Source organism: Ranitomeya imitator, chromosome 4 (genome assembly GCF_032444005.1).
Source record: "Ranitomeya imitator isolate aRanImi1 chromosome 4, aRanImi1.pri, whole genome shotgun sequence".
NCBI classification, from domain to species: Eukaryota; Metazoa; Chordata; class Amphibia; order Anura; family Dendrobatidae; genus Ranitomeya; species Ranitomeya imitator.
The window spans coordinates 409,912,133-409,926,897 of NC_091285.1; the positions used below are offsets into that span (position 1 = coordinate 409,912,133).

General features: G+C 43.8%; 2 protein-coding genes across 11 annotated transcripts in view; both read left to right on the forward strand.

Annotated features, from left to right (window-relative positions):
* Positions 1-10,464, forward strand: part of LOC138676264 (uncharacterized) — a 67,462-nt gene extending 56,998 nt beyond the window's left edge. The window contains exons 1-5 of one of the 7 annotated variants that reach the window (XM_069765387.1): positions 5,137-6,360; positions 7,462-7,520; positions 7,598-7,652; positions 7,938-8,442; positions 9,382-10,464. In XM_069765387.1, the coding sequence (XP_069621488.1) occupies positions 8,309-8,442; positions 9,382-10,339 (1,092 nt within the window). In that variant the 5' untranslated portion in view covers positions 5,137-6,360; positions 7,462-7,520; positions 7,598-7,652; positions 7,938-8,308 and the 3' untranslated portion in view covers positions 10,340-10,464. The other 6 variants (XM_069765386.1, XM_069765388.1, XM_069765383.1 and 3 more) reach the window with 6 other exon arrangements.
* TMEM209 (transmembrane protein 209) overlaps positions 1-14,765 on the forward strand; it is a 136,714-nt gene that overhangs the window by 42,977 nt on the left and 78,972 nt on the right. For all 4 annotated transcript variants that reach the window (XM_069765377.1, XM_069765378.1, XM_069765380.1 and 1 more), the window contains 3 exons: positions 2,070-2,245; positions 4,869-4,940; positions 5,026-5,122. In XM_069765377.1, the coding sequence (XP_069621478.1) occupies positions 2,070-2,245; positions 4,869-4,940; positions 5,026-5,122 (345 nt within the window). The remainder of the gene's footprint in view (positions 1-2,069; positions 2,246-4,868; positions 4,941-5,025; positions 5,123-14,765) is intronic.

Below are 14,765 nucleotides of genomic sequence, written 5' to 3' on the forward strand. Positions count from 1 at the left end.
TCAAAATTACTGTTATAGTGAACAGTTAAGCATGTTGATGATGAAATGATCTCTAAAAGGGTTAAAGATGACATATTTCCTTTATATTTTATGGAGAAAAAAAACATTTTTCATTTTTTACATTTTAAAAATTACAAATGGGAAAATGGGCCAATGCAGAAGTTTGGGCACCCTTATTGATGTGTGTGCTCAGATAACTTTGACCAAGGTTTAACCCTTTCACGACATGCGCCGTACTATTACTGCGCATGCCGTGTCACCCCCTTTGATATGGGCTCCGGCGGTGAACCCACATCAAAGTCGCGACATGTCAGCTGTTTTGTACAGCTGACATGTGCGCGCAATACCGGCGGGTGAAATCGCTATTCACCCGCCGCTATTAACCTGTTAAATGCCGCTGTCAAACGCAGACAGCGGCATTTAACCGGCGCTTCCGACCGGGCGGCCGGAAATGATGTCATCGCCGACCCCCGTCACATGATCGGGGGTCGGCGATGCATCAGGAAGGTAACCATAGAGGTCCTTAAGACCTCTATGGTTACTGATGCCGGTCTGCTGTGAGCGCCCCCCTGTGGTCGGCGCTCACAACACACCTGCATTTCAGCTACATAGCAGCGATCTGATGATCGCTGCTATGTAGCAGAGCCGATCAGGCTATGCCAGCTTCTAGCCTCCCATGGAGGCTATTGAAGCATGGCACAAGGAAAAAAAAATGTTTTTAAAAATATAAAAAATATAAAAGTTTAAATCACCCCCCTTTCGCCCCATCCTAAATATAACAATTAAAAAAAAAATTAAAAAAAGCATTAACCTGATCGCTAAACAGCGTAGCGAGAAAAAAATCCGAAACGCCAGAATTACGTTTTTTTTTTTGGTCGCCGTGACATTGCATTAAAATGCAGTAACGGGCGATCAAAAGAACGTATCTGCACCGAAATAATATCATTAAAAACGTCGGCTCGGCACGCAAAAAATAAGCCCTCACCCGACCCCAGATCACGAAAAATGGAGACGCTTCGGGTATCGGAAAATGGCACTTTTTTTTTTTTTTTTTTAAGCAAAGTTTGGAATTTTTTTTCACCACTTGGATAAAAAATAACCTAGACATGTTAGATGTCTATGAACTCGTAATGACCTAGAGAATCATAATGGCAGGTCAGTTTTAGCATTTAATGGACCTAGCAAAAAAGCCAAACAAAAAACAAGTGTGGGATTGCACTTTTTTTTGCAATTTCACCACACTTGGAATTTTTTTCCCATTTTCTAGTAAAAGACATGGTAAAACCAATGGTGTCGTTCAAAAGTACAACTCGTCCAGCAAAAAATAAGCCCTCACATGACCATATTGACGGAAAAATAAAAAAGTTATGGCTCTGGGAAGGGGGGAAGTGAAAAATGAAAATGCAAAAACGAAAAAGGGCCGCGACTTGAAGGGGTTAAGACCTTAGTCTGTTATTGATTGTTCACTATCATCATTAGGAAAGGCCAGGGGATATAAGTTTCCCAGCTTTATAAAAACCAACATTCTCTAACCATGTGCCAAAAAACAGCCGCTATGGGCTCCTCTAAGCAGCTGCCTAACAATCTGAAAATGGTGGAGGCACTCTTCCTGTCTTTGCACCGCAGACCCTCACACAGCGCACTTAAACACAGATCTCCCCTATCCAGATGACTGATGAAGGTCAGGTATTGACCTAAACATCTCTTATTTTTCTGGAATTTCTACATTCAATAAATAAGTTCTTGGATATACCTATATGAGTGCCAAGTATTTCTACATCGCATCTGACGAATTTGGCTATCCTACTTGTGCACCACCGGAATTACAGAATTGCTGGGTTTTCCTAATTATTATCTTTAACTTTAGGCCTTGTAGAGATCATTTTAATTTTAAACTTGCTAAACTGTTCACAATAAGAGTAATTTTGACCAGGGGTGCCCAAATCTTAACATGCCACTGTATATGTTTACTGGCTGATACATATGGGACCCTGCATCTGAATAGCGCAGAACTGTTGTTTGTCCTATGGGAATTTTCTCTTTAATACCCTTTCTTAATGGAAATTTAGGGAGTCCAGAATCCAGCTCAACATCAAACAGCCCAACCTTCTGGAATTATAGCCGCTCCATGGGAGATTATACTCACACTCTCAGGAAATACCAATACCAGCTGGCATGCAGGTCTCCAGCTCCTTCTGCACACAAGGATGAGGCAGATCTTGGCTCCAAGCAAGCAGCAGAAGAGGTACAGTAACAAATGAGACATTTCCATAAATACTCCTGTTTTTTTTTTCTTTTTTACTACATTCATTTAATATTCTTCTTGATGGTTTATTATGCTAGAGGTGGTGTTCTGAACAATCACTTCGTTATACCAAGAAACAGAAAGATGATCGGCACAGAGCTTCACTATAGCGCAATTGGAGATTCGCTTAAACGATCTGTTTCAGAAGGACAGATGAGGTCTCCCTTGCTGTGAGCTGCGGGTGGTGCTATGCAATTGTCAGAGTTTTGTACAAGACCATATAATGAGAAGAAAAATGATGCAGCACTCACCCTTGCGCTTCTTCCAAGTGTGCTCTTTATTCAGCAAAACATACTATGCATAGTATGAACCGGCATACGCAGTGATCTGTGAGGGAGCGGGAGTGAGGAGAGACCGGTCTCTCCTCACTCCCGCTCCCTCACAGATCACTGCGTATGCCGGTTCATACTATGCATAGTATGTTTTGCTGAATAAAGAGCACACTTGGAAGAAGCGCAAGGGTGAGTGCTGCATCATTTTTCTTCTCATTATATGGTTCTGAACAATCACACTGTAATAAATGTTTGTTTCCTCAAATGATTTTGTAGGTAAGAACTATCCTTTCTTTATAAACTTTCATACTCATGATTTCTATTGTTACACTTAAGAATAACCGTATGCTCGAGTATAAGCCGACCCGAGTATAAGCCGAGACCCCTAATTTTGCCACAAAATACTGGGAAAATGTAATGACTCGAGTATAAGCCTAGGGTGGAATTACCAAAAATAAAAAGATACCAATAAAAGTAAAATTAATTGAGACCTCAGTAGGTTGTGTTTTTGAATATCCATATGGAGTCAGGAGCCTCATGTAATGCTCCATACAGTTCATGATGGGCCCCATAAGATGCTCCATACAAAATACGCCCCATACAAAATACGCCCCATTCAATGCTGCACAAATGTTGATTATGGCCCCATAAGATGCTTCATACAGAAATTTGCCCCATATAATACTCCACAAATGCTGATTATGGCCCCATAAGATGCTCCATAGACACATTTGCCCCGTATAATGCTCCGCAAATGCTGATTATGACCCCATAATATGCTACATAGAGATATTTGCCACATATGCTACACATGGCCCCATAAGATGCCCCATAGAGATATTTGCCCCATATAATGCTGCACATGGCCCCATACAGATATTTGCCCCATATAATGCTGCACATGGCCCCATAAGATGCTCCATACAGATATTTGCCCCATATAATGCTGCACATGGCCCCATAAGATGCTCAATACAGACATTTGCCCCATATAATGCTGCACATGGCCACAGAAGATGCTCTATACAGACATTTGCCCCATATGCTGTTGCTGCGATTAAAAAAAAAAAATAAATCACATACTCACCTCTCAGGCCCCCGTCACTTGCTGTATTCACCTGCTCCCCGTTCCACCGATGGGAGCCGCTGCGTCTTCCCTGTCCTCCGCACTGACTGTTCAGGCAGAGGGCGACGTGCACTAATCTGACCTGAGCGTCACTGCAGAGGACGGGGAAGACGCAGCGGCGGTGGAACGGGGAACAGGTGAATATCGCACACTGCGTTATACTCACCTGCTCCTGGCACGGCCCCTGCCCGTCTGTTCAGCGGTGCCGGCAGCTTCTTCCTGTAGTGAGCGGTCACATGGTACCGCTCATTACAGTAATGAATATGCGGCTCCACCCCTATGGGAGTGGAGTCTGGTCCATATTCATTACTGTAATGAGCGGTACCATGTGACCGCTCACTACAGGAAGAAGCTGTCAGCGCCCGGAGAACCAGGGACTGCGCCAGGAGCAAGTGAGTATTATTACACAGCTGCTGCTCCACCTCCCCTGCCGACCCCTGGGAATGACTCGAGTATAAGCCGAGGGGGGCAATTTCAGCCTAAAAAAATGGGCTGAAATTCTCTGCTTATACTCGAGTATATACGGTAGCTTGCAATTTACATCCACTCATGCAATTTGCAACCTTTAAAAGGGTATTCCCAAGTATCTTCAAGATACTATCCCAATATGTAGAAGATATAATATTTGCAAATACCTCCAATAAGAAATGTAGTATAGGATTTTTTTGATTCGCTATGTCCTTCCTCTTGTGCCAGCAATGTAGAACCTTAGTTTACTATGGTTACGACCACTAACCATGGATACCTAAAGTCCAGCAATACCTGCTCATGTGGACAGAGACCTAGAAAACCAGAAAAAAACATACTACATCTCTAATTGGAGGCATTTGCCAATATTATTATTTTTACACCTCCTGCATATCGGGAAAGGATTTGGAGGTGGAAATTCCACTTTTAAAGGGGTTGGCCACTACTTATTTTATTGATTGGTTAGCAAAATTTGATTGGTGGGCGTTTGACACCCATCACCTCCTCCAATCAGCTTTTATTGGTGTTGGGAATTGGGTATTGGAATAGGGGTGTATCTGCAATACCCAGCCATGACGACTATAGTTTTGACAGCTGCTTTTTCTGCAACATACAAAAACTGCCTAAGTATAGGAGGCAATCAATAATAGTAATAAACCTATTTAGTAGAAGAAAAAACTTTCATTTTTCTTTGTAGATCTGGGCAAGAGTAACAATGAACCGTCAAATTTTGGATCACATGGATTCATGGACTGAAAAGCTCCGCAATGTATGTCATACTTTATTTGAAATCTGCCATTTCTGCAAGAAAAAAAATACCTGTTCATTTTCCTATTTTTTTTTTTTTCTTTTAGTGGATAAATGAAACTATTTTGGTTCCCTTGGTTGAAGAGATGGAAACGGTTAACATGCAGATGAGAAGGCTTGGGTGTCCTGAGCTGCAAATAGGAGGTAAATAATTTGAATTATTGAGTGCTGTTAATATATGTATATTATAGAAGAATGGTATAAGTGTTCTCTAATGCTTTTGAAATAGAGATTATTTAAAAGTGACCTGGACCGCTGGTTAATGGTGCCCAAGCCACTGCAAGCATGAATCGGCTACTGGCCCTGTCATTTCAAACAGGTGTGTATGCTGCAGTGTTTCAGAGAAAACATAGAAGCTGCTGTGGCCCAGCCTCTGAAGCTAGTCACACTATTGGCCTCCCGCGACTTTTAGATGTATGTTTTCTGAAATGTGGCAGTAGCTCAGAGTAAAACATACATGACTGCTTCCTACTGAATCTGTACCCCACTCTGTGTGGGTGCCCAGCTAGGGAAGCTGTGCACTCCTATCTCCTCTAGGGTGAGATTGGTTATGTAATCGGTAGGAGGCTTCCGCACACAAAACCACACCAATCTACCTGTTATTATGGCAATATAATATGAAACTACACTTCAAAGGTTTAGTTATTCTTTAACATGCAAATTGAGGGCTTAGTCTGAGCTGTAGCTCCTGTTTTTTTTTTTTTTTTTTTTTTTTCAGTTTCTGAGCTTTGCACCGTTTGACCTTAGTGTGAATTTGCAGGGACTTCCACTCCTGGAAAATTGTCAGCTGTCTCAAATGTTTTTCACTTGCAAATAATCTCTCTCATTGACAGATTCCAAATTGTTTAGAAATAAAGTTATCTCCGTAATGGGCAGCAACAACTGCTTCTCTAAGGCTACGTTCACATTTGCGGTTTGCGCCGCAGCGGCGTCGCCGCAACACAACGCATGCGTCGTGCGGCCCTATCTTTAACATTGGGGCCGCATGGACATGCGTTGTCATGCGTTGTGTTGCGTTTTGCAACGCATGCGTCGTTTGGCCGCACCTGGCAGGGTGCGGCAACCGCAACATGTTGCATTTTTTTCGGCGGCGCCTACTTTTTAAAAAACGCATGCGTCGTGTTTGCGTTGTCAATGCGCCTAATTCCCCATTGAAGTGTATTGACAACGCATAGGACGCAAGTACTTGCGTTGTCGTGCGCTGTACGACGCATGCGTTTTAATTTAAAAAACAAGGAAAATTGTCTAGACGGTGTCTAGACACTGACAAAAGGTCACTATATATATAAAGAAAAGGGGTTGGCATTGTCTTTCACTAGGCTATTCAACAGAGAAGACACTATTCACCAGACACAGAGAGGAGCAATCTGCTTTCAAAACCTGTAAGTATATATATTTCTCATTGCATTTTATTCTGTGTTTTATTTCTTGATTTTGAATGTATTTTTGTGCAATTTTTGGTCTGTGCTATTGTACGGTTATGCCACTGTGTGTTATTATTGAAAATGTATCTGGTTTAATGTATTTCTGATGTTATACGATGGCTCTTCTTGTCTCCGGCCTTGCTGGTTTTTAGATTTGTTGTAATTGGATTTTGTGTTTTTCTGGTGTCATGCGGTTGTTCAAAATTATTTTTTATTGTTTAATTTCTGGTGAATGTCTTGTTATTCTGGTTTCTATTTTTTGTGGTAACCGTATGGCATTTTCTTGGCTCATTTATTGTCTTCGGTGTCTTTTCTTGGTGGTGGGGGGGTTATGATTGGGTTGTTTCGTGCGGAAATATGCCTTTTTTTCCCCATTGTATTGTTATGTTTTATTTTATTTTATTTTTTTTGTTTTCTGTGTCTGATATTTCCGGCGTTTGTAACCATATGGCATATATCTCCTTCCTTGACTGTTTGCATTGTAAAGTTTTTATTATGGATGCTAATTTTTTTTTTTTGGGCTGGTGAGCCTGTTTTTTTTTTTTTTCATGTTTTTTTTTTCGCTTTGACTATGGTTTATGTTGTATTGGGTTGCTGTAGATTTTAACAGCGGCTGTACCATAATGTTTATTGCTTTATATCAAATGGTTTTTATATCTGTTTCTGATGTATGATGTGGTACAAGATGGTGTTGTTTTGGATAATGTCTTGTTGTAATTGTAAAGTATGGCGTTCTAGTTCTTGTGCCATTTTTAAAAAAAAAAAAAAAAAAAAAAGATATGTGTCATTTTATTCACAAAATTGTACCTAGTGGTGTCTTGTAGCTGAATGTTTTTTGGTCTATTCTGGATGACACTTTTTGCTTCTGCATTGTGTTGTATCTGCTATTGTATTCAATTGCGATGTATGGCGTTGTGGTATGGCTTGTTGAGTTTGCATTGTCCTATGAGTGAACATTCCATTGTGGTAGTAATGGTTTTTTTGTTAAATTTTTTGCTATGTTATTGTATGTGGTAGTGTTTGCTTTTGAATAAATTTTTTTTTTTTTACTCCTTACAGAATAACTTGAAACAATGGCGTCAGATTCACCAGCTAGCCAATCGGCACAGGGGAGTGCGGTGAGTAATTATGTCCAGTTGCTTACTATTCGGTGTCATTTGTAGCCTTGGCACTAATTTTAAAACAATTTGTACAGGCTTCTTCAAGTGAGGAGGAAGGGACCCAGCAGGAGCAGGGAGATCGGGGCCAAGGTATGGCGTCAAGCGGGCAAGTATTATTTTTTTGTTTTTTTTGGTTATTATTTCTTTACTAATCCAGCTGTGAGGAAGGATGGCTATTCTTTCACTTGTGATGTTGACATTAGGGCAGCAAGTAATGGGGGAAGGAGACATTTTAGGTGAACTCCCAGCACAAGAACAAACAAGTGGCATATACTTCAAATACAGGACAGGGCAAAAGTACATATCATGACAGGTGCAGGTGGTTGTTGTGAATATTTTCAAATATTTAACCTTACTGTTTTCCTATTATTCTAGGTTTCACAACGGGGACACGAGAGTATTGATGTTGACCTGCTAATTACAAGCATCCAGGAGCGTGGCCCGTTGTGGGACAGCCGTGACCCCCGGCACGCGGACCAGGTGGTGTTGAGGCGGATGTGAGTTGAGGTGGCAAAAGCGCTGTGGGATGGCTTTGACAGCGCTTCAGCCAAGGACAAAGGCAACTTTGGTGAGTATTGCTGATACGCCGCTATCATCAGGCCAGGATAAAACAACCGTGTGTGATGTGAGCAACGCCTTTAACTTTGCATCACAAACGGTTGTGTTATCATTTTTAAATGCTAAATATTTAACCATTTTTGTTGTTTTCATTCACAGTCAAAAAGTTAAAGACCAGATGGCGATCCATGAAGGACCGTTTAAATAAGGTCCTCCGTGCTGAGGAGAAGCAATCTCGCAGTGGTGCTGCTGCGGCCAGGTCTGTGCCCTATAAATACAGCAGGGCGTTACAGTTCCTGAGACCGATCCTTGGCCGCCGACAGTAAGTATATACTGCACAATATGCATTTCCACATAGCATATTGCACAGACACATTGTACATTGCCCAGCCACGTACATTGCGCATCCACATAGTATATTGCTAGGCCACTATATCACAGCCACATAGTACATGTTCTAGCCACGTATCCACATAGTAGATTTTACAGGCACACAGTGTATTGGCCATCCACGCAGTCAGCGTAGCATATTGGGCATCCACGTAACTTTTGGGATGGTATATTGCTAGTGTTGAGCGATAACTTCCGATACTTGAAAGTATCGGATAGTATCGCCCGATACCCGAAAAGTATCGGATATCGGCGATACCGATACCCAATAGCAATACAAGTAAATTGGACACCAAGTATCTGAAGCTATCCTGTATGGTTCCCAGGGTCTGAAGGAGAGGAAACTCTCCTTCTGGCCCTGGGCTCCATATAAATGTTTAAAGTAAAGAATAAAAATTAAAAATATTGATATATATATACTCACCCTCTGACGCGTCCTGGTTGTAACCAGCAGCTTCCGTTCCTTTGAATGAGCGCTTGAAAGACCAGATGACGTTGCGGCTTGTGATTTGTTGCGTGAGCGGTCACGTGACCGACACGCAACCCATCACAAGCCGCAACGTCATCTGGTCTTTCAAGCGCTCATTCAAAGGAACGGAAGCTGCTGGTTACATCGGTAAGGTCCAGGTTGCGTCGGAGAGGAGAGTATATAAATATTTTTTAGTTGTATTTTTTATTTTAATATCGATCCCGATACCGATTCGCAATATCGCAAAATTTTTGGAACTCGGTATCGGAATTCCGCAAACACTGATAGACAGAGGATTGTAATCTATTGTTGTGTGACCTAATTTAAACATTATTATTACAGGATTTGGCGTATGTGAGAGGTTATTATTTGTAGACTAATGTTGCCCTTTTCTTTTCACAGAACACACAGCAGCACCCTCGAGCCTGGCCCATCTGGAGCGGTCCGTCATGAATCGCCATCTGGAACGTCACAGCCATCCCACAGCGCGAGTAGTCTTGTACCACTTTCTGGGGAACCGGCAGCCGGTCCATCAGGTGTTCCCCTGCCCGATGCCTCTGGTGCTCCTTCTTTCGGGTATTCCCGTCAGCGGGCCTCGGACAGGTCGCTGCCCGAATTTTTGCATTTGAGCACGGTGTTCCAGAATTGTTTCAAGGCGCTGGGCAATAGAATGGACACTGCTCTGTCCAATATCGACCGGCGCCTTGAAACAATCGAAACCGAGCTCTCGAGGCCGGCAAAACATTTTTTTAGTACCATTGCTAAGGGCATGCTGGAACACCTTACGCCGGAACTCCAGATTTCGGTGATGCAGGACTGCAACACTTCCTACGTGAGGGCTCTGCAGCAGGCTCGGAGAATGCAGTCAGCGACTACAATACCCGTAGTACCATCGCTGGCTAGCATGACTCCGACTCCTGCTGCAGAGCCGCTCCAGCCATCCCACCGAGGTCCGCGTGCGGAGGGACGCCACCACAGACATTACATTGCGCCGCCGACTCCTGCTCCTGCCAGGCCCTCAGCCTCCAGTACCCGTCATGCTGAAGGAAGAAAAAAAAAAAGTAGGAAGACTACAAGGTCATCATCTGAGTCTCTGGCTGCTCCAACACAAACACCCAGATCTCGGCTGGGGTCGAGCCGGAGCAGAAGCAGCCAGAGCCAGTCGAGATCAAGTGGGAGACTTGTTATGCCTCCTCCCTCCCCTGCAGAGGTTGCTGTCTCATCGCCAGCTTACATTGAGGGCTTTGAATTGCCCTCTAGTTTATTGGAATATGGCTCCACATCCTCATCCTCTTCCTCTCCCCACTCCCAAACAGAGACTTACCACTCACCCATGGTGGCTGAGGTTGATACACCATAGTTTTATTTCCCATCCTTTTTTCCTGTTTCCCCAAATAAAAGTTTTATATTTCAAACAATATGTGTTTTTATTGGGCAGTAGACTTCTCGGCAATACACACCGTGCGCCGTCTACACATATCTTGTGTTTCAAAACACCTCATATATATGCAATGTCAGACACAATTTTCTCAATTTTCCCTTTTCCTTTTTTTGGGTGTCTCACAGTGCTGTATGAGGTGTTTAGAAACACTTTAGGCCAGTTTCACACGTCAGTGTCTCCAGTACGTGAGGTGACATTTTCCTCACATACCGTAGACACTGACACGCGTAGACCAAATCAATGCATCTGTTCAGATGTCATTGTTTTTTTGGGGTCCTTGTCTACGTTTTCCAAACACGGAGACATGTCAGTGTTCGTGGGAGCGCACGTAAACATGTACCGCACCCGGACGTTGTCCGTCTGCAGTCTGTGTGCGTGCATGAGACACCGCTACAGTAAGCTCTGTCCCCCCCACATGGTGCTGAAGCCGCGATTCATATCTTCCCTGCAACAGCGTTTGCTGCAGAGAAGATATGAATTATATAGTGTTTAAAATAAAGATCTATGTGCCCAACCTGTGCGCCCCCCCCCGCTGTTCTGAAAATACTCACCCGGGTCCCTCGTTGGCTGTCGCTGCTTCCTGTCCTGGGCGCACCTTGTACTGTATGCGAACACGTGGGGCCGCCGATTAGAGTTATCAATAGGCGGCTCCACCTCCCATACTGGTTGACCCTTCTATTCATGACTGTAAATGAGCGTCCCCACGTGACCGCATACAGTAGAAGGTGCGCCCAGGACAGGAAGCTGCGACAGCCAACGAGGGACCCGGGTGAGTATTTTCAGAACAGCGGGGGGGGGGCGCACAGGTTGGGCACATAGATCTTTATTTTAAACACTATATAATTCATATCTTTTCTGCAGCAAACGCTGCTGCAGGGAAGTTATGAATCGCGGCTTCAGCACCAGATGCTGGTACGTGTGGTACCCAGTGGGCACACAGGCGACACACGTGTGCCACACTGATGTGCCACAGAAACGTAGGGGCACACGGACAAGTAATTCCGGTACCGATTGTTTTTGGTCCCGGAATTATGTTGATGGGTGACTGCCCTAGATTGTATACATAAGGGTTTTGCAGACCATTTGGGAGCTGGTGATCACCAGAGTACATTTTGTGCAGCACACCGTTTAGCCCAGTTGGTAGATAAATGTACTTTGGAGAAGTGTTGAAAAATTCAAAAATTTTTTTATTAAACAACAAGTTTTTAGAAAAAGGGTAGCAAGTTTAGTCAAAACACAAACATTTATGAAGTATAGGTAGATGCCAAATTGGAAATTACATTACCCACCTACACTGACATTTATTGCACATAATACTGTATAAATATTGTATTATCATTATATTATATATTTAGCACAGTTACAGTAAAGGTATTTAGTGTTGTAGTTAAAGGGAACCTGTCACCCCGTTTTTTGAGATTGAGCTATAAATACTGTTAAATAGGGCCTGCGCTGTGTGTTCCTATAGTGTATGTAGTGTACCCCGAATTCCCCACCTATGCTGAGAAATAACTTACCAAAGTCGCCGTTTTCGCCTGTCAATCAGGCTGGTCAGGTCGGGAGGGCGTGGTGACATCGCTGGTTCTTCCTCAGCTTTACGTTGGTGGCGTAGTGGTGAACAAGCAGCGCGCGATCTGCGCTGTAATCCCTTGCATCGGTGGGGGCGGCCATCTTCCTGGGGCCGCGCGTGCGCAGATCGAGTGCTCTGCTGCACGGGGCTTCAGGAAAATGGCCGCGGGATGCCGCGCGTGCGCATTAGAGATCGCGGCGGCCATTTTCCCAAAGCCGAGATGCAAACTCGGCTTTGGGAAAATGGCCGCCGCGATCTCTAATGCGCACGCGCGGCATCCCGCGGCCATTTTCCTGAAGCCCCGTGCAGCAGAGCACTCGATCTGCGCACGCGCGGCCCCAGGAAGATGGCCGCCCCCACCGATGCAAGGGATTACAGCGCAGATCGCGCGCTGCTTGTTCACCACTACGCCACTACGCCACCACGTAAAGCTGAGGAAGAACCAGCGATGTCACCACGCCCTCCCGACCTGACCAGCCTGATTGACAGGCGAAAACGGCGACTTTGGTAAGTTATTTCTCAGCATAGGTGGGGAATCGGGGTACACTACATACACTATAGGAACACACAGCGCAGGCCCTATTTAACAGTATTTATAGCTCAATCTCAAAAAACGGGGTGACAGGTTCCCTTTAAAACCAGTAAAAAGTACAATAGTCAAACAAACACTACACCATAGTATCTTGCCATGCTACACGGCCAACATCTGAAACAAAATAGGAAGCAAATCGATCCCTCATCTGCGCAATTTCAACACTTGTCCTCAGAGGATGATCTTGGTAATCGGGCAATGGGTTTGGAATGGGTTCATCGAGTTCCACGTTCAGTCTCTCTTTGGCCATAATATAATTGTGGAGAACCACACAAGCCTTCACAACCTCATCCACTGTCTCAGTTTTCAGATTAATGGCGGATCCTAATATATGCCATTTGGAGACAAGGATGCCAAAGGCGCACTCCACAGTTCTTCTGGCTCTAGACAGTCTGTAATTGAAAATACTTTTTGTGTGGTCCAAGCCCCGACTGGAGTAGGGTTTCAGTAGGTTGGCACACATCTGAAATGCCTCATCCCCAACCACAACAAATGGCATTGCCGGGCCTTCGGTGTTGGGAAGAGGTCGTGGCTGGGGGAAATTAAAATTGTTCCCATATAACCTTTGGCCCATATCAGACTCCTTAAATGTTCGTGAGTCATTTTCACGGCCAAACGCTCCAATGTCCACGGCGAGAAACCTGCAGTCCGCACCTGCAATTGCCATGAGCACGGTGGAGAAGTTTTTTTTATAATTAAAAAAGAGAGATCCACTTCTTGCAGGCTTTGTAATCCGAATGTGCTTCCCATCAACAGCTCCTATACAGTTAGGGAAAGAACACACTTGCTCAAATTTCTTGGCGTTGGCCTCCCATATTTCACTTGTAGGGACGGGTAAAAATTCTCCACGTAGATTGTCCCACAAAGCACGGCATGTGTCGGAAATAATTCCAGAAAGAGTCGAGACTCCAATCCTGAATTGAAAATGCAGGGATCTCAAGGTCTCTCCAGTAGCCAGGAAACTGCAAAGAAGAAAAACAAAGAAATTACATTAAAAGGACATTGTATTTTAAAAATTACATTGACCATGCCCAACCCAAAACAAATTTAAAAAAAGGTAAAAAAAAAAAAGAAGGGAAGAACATATCACAGTCATTCAAAGAGCTACGTACCGTAGAGTAACCAGCAGCCGTTCCTCTGCGGAAATTGATCTCCGGAGCTGTGTGTCCTGCCTGGTAATGGCTCCTTCCACAAGACGCAGAAGATAGCAGAAGCTGTCTCGTGACATCCTGGTATAGTCATAATGTTTTTCCAGGTTGTCATTAAGCTCGCCAAACAAGCAATGGTAGGCTCCACGGCTCTCCCGGACTTCCACAATAGGGTGTAGCCAAAAGCGACGATGACTCCTTCTCCGTTTATCCCTTTTCCTTTGATGATAACAGGCGGTAGCATAGGCATTAGCCAAGGCAAAATCCACCTCCATATCCAGGTAGATACTCTCCATGGGACGCTCCATCATGATGCTGAGACACAAGCAAAATGGGACGAATTCATCTCTGCCAGGGTATATATACACACACTTTACATACACCCACCCTCTTCTATCCATTGGTAGTCTTTATCTAGTGTCTGGACACATTTTTTTTTTTTTTTTTAAAGAATAAACATCAATTAAGGAAAACGCATTCGTCGTAAAACGCTGCTTTTTTTGTAAAAACGCAATTGCGTTTTAAAAAAACGCTGCGTTTTACGACGCATGCGTTGGACGCATGCGGTACAAAACCATGCGTTTTGTATGCGTTTTCATTGCGTTGTGCGTTGCGGCGACGCCGCTGCGGCGCAAACCGCAAATGTGAACTTAGCCTAAGTTCATTGCTGTCTTTCCTCCTTGGCATTGTGTTAGTACACCTGAATGCTGTGTTGACATGTTGTGGCTGAAGTACAGTGGGGAAAAAAGTATTTAGTCAGCCACCAATTGTGCAAGTTCTCCCACTTAAAAAGATGAGAGGCCTGTAATTGACGTCATAGGTAGACCACAACTATGAGAGTCAAAATGAGAAAACAAATCCTAAAAATCATCTTTTCTGATTTGGCAAGATTTATTTAGCAAATTATGGTGGAAAATAAGTATTTGGTCACCTAAAACATACACAATTTCTGGCTCTCACAGACCTGTGACTTCCTCAATAGGCTCCTCTGTCCTCCACTCATTACCTGTAGTAATGGCACCTGTTTGACTTATC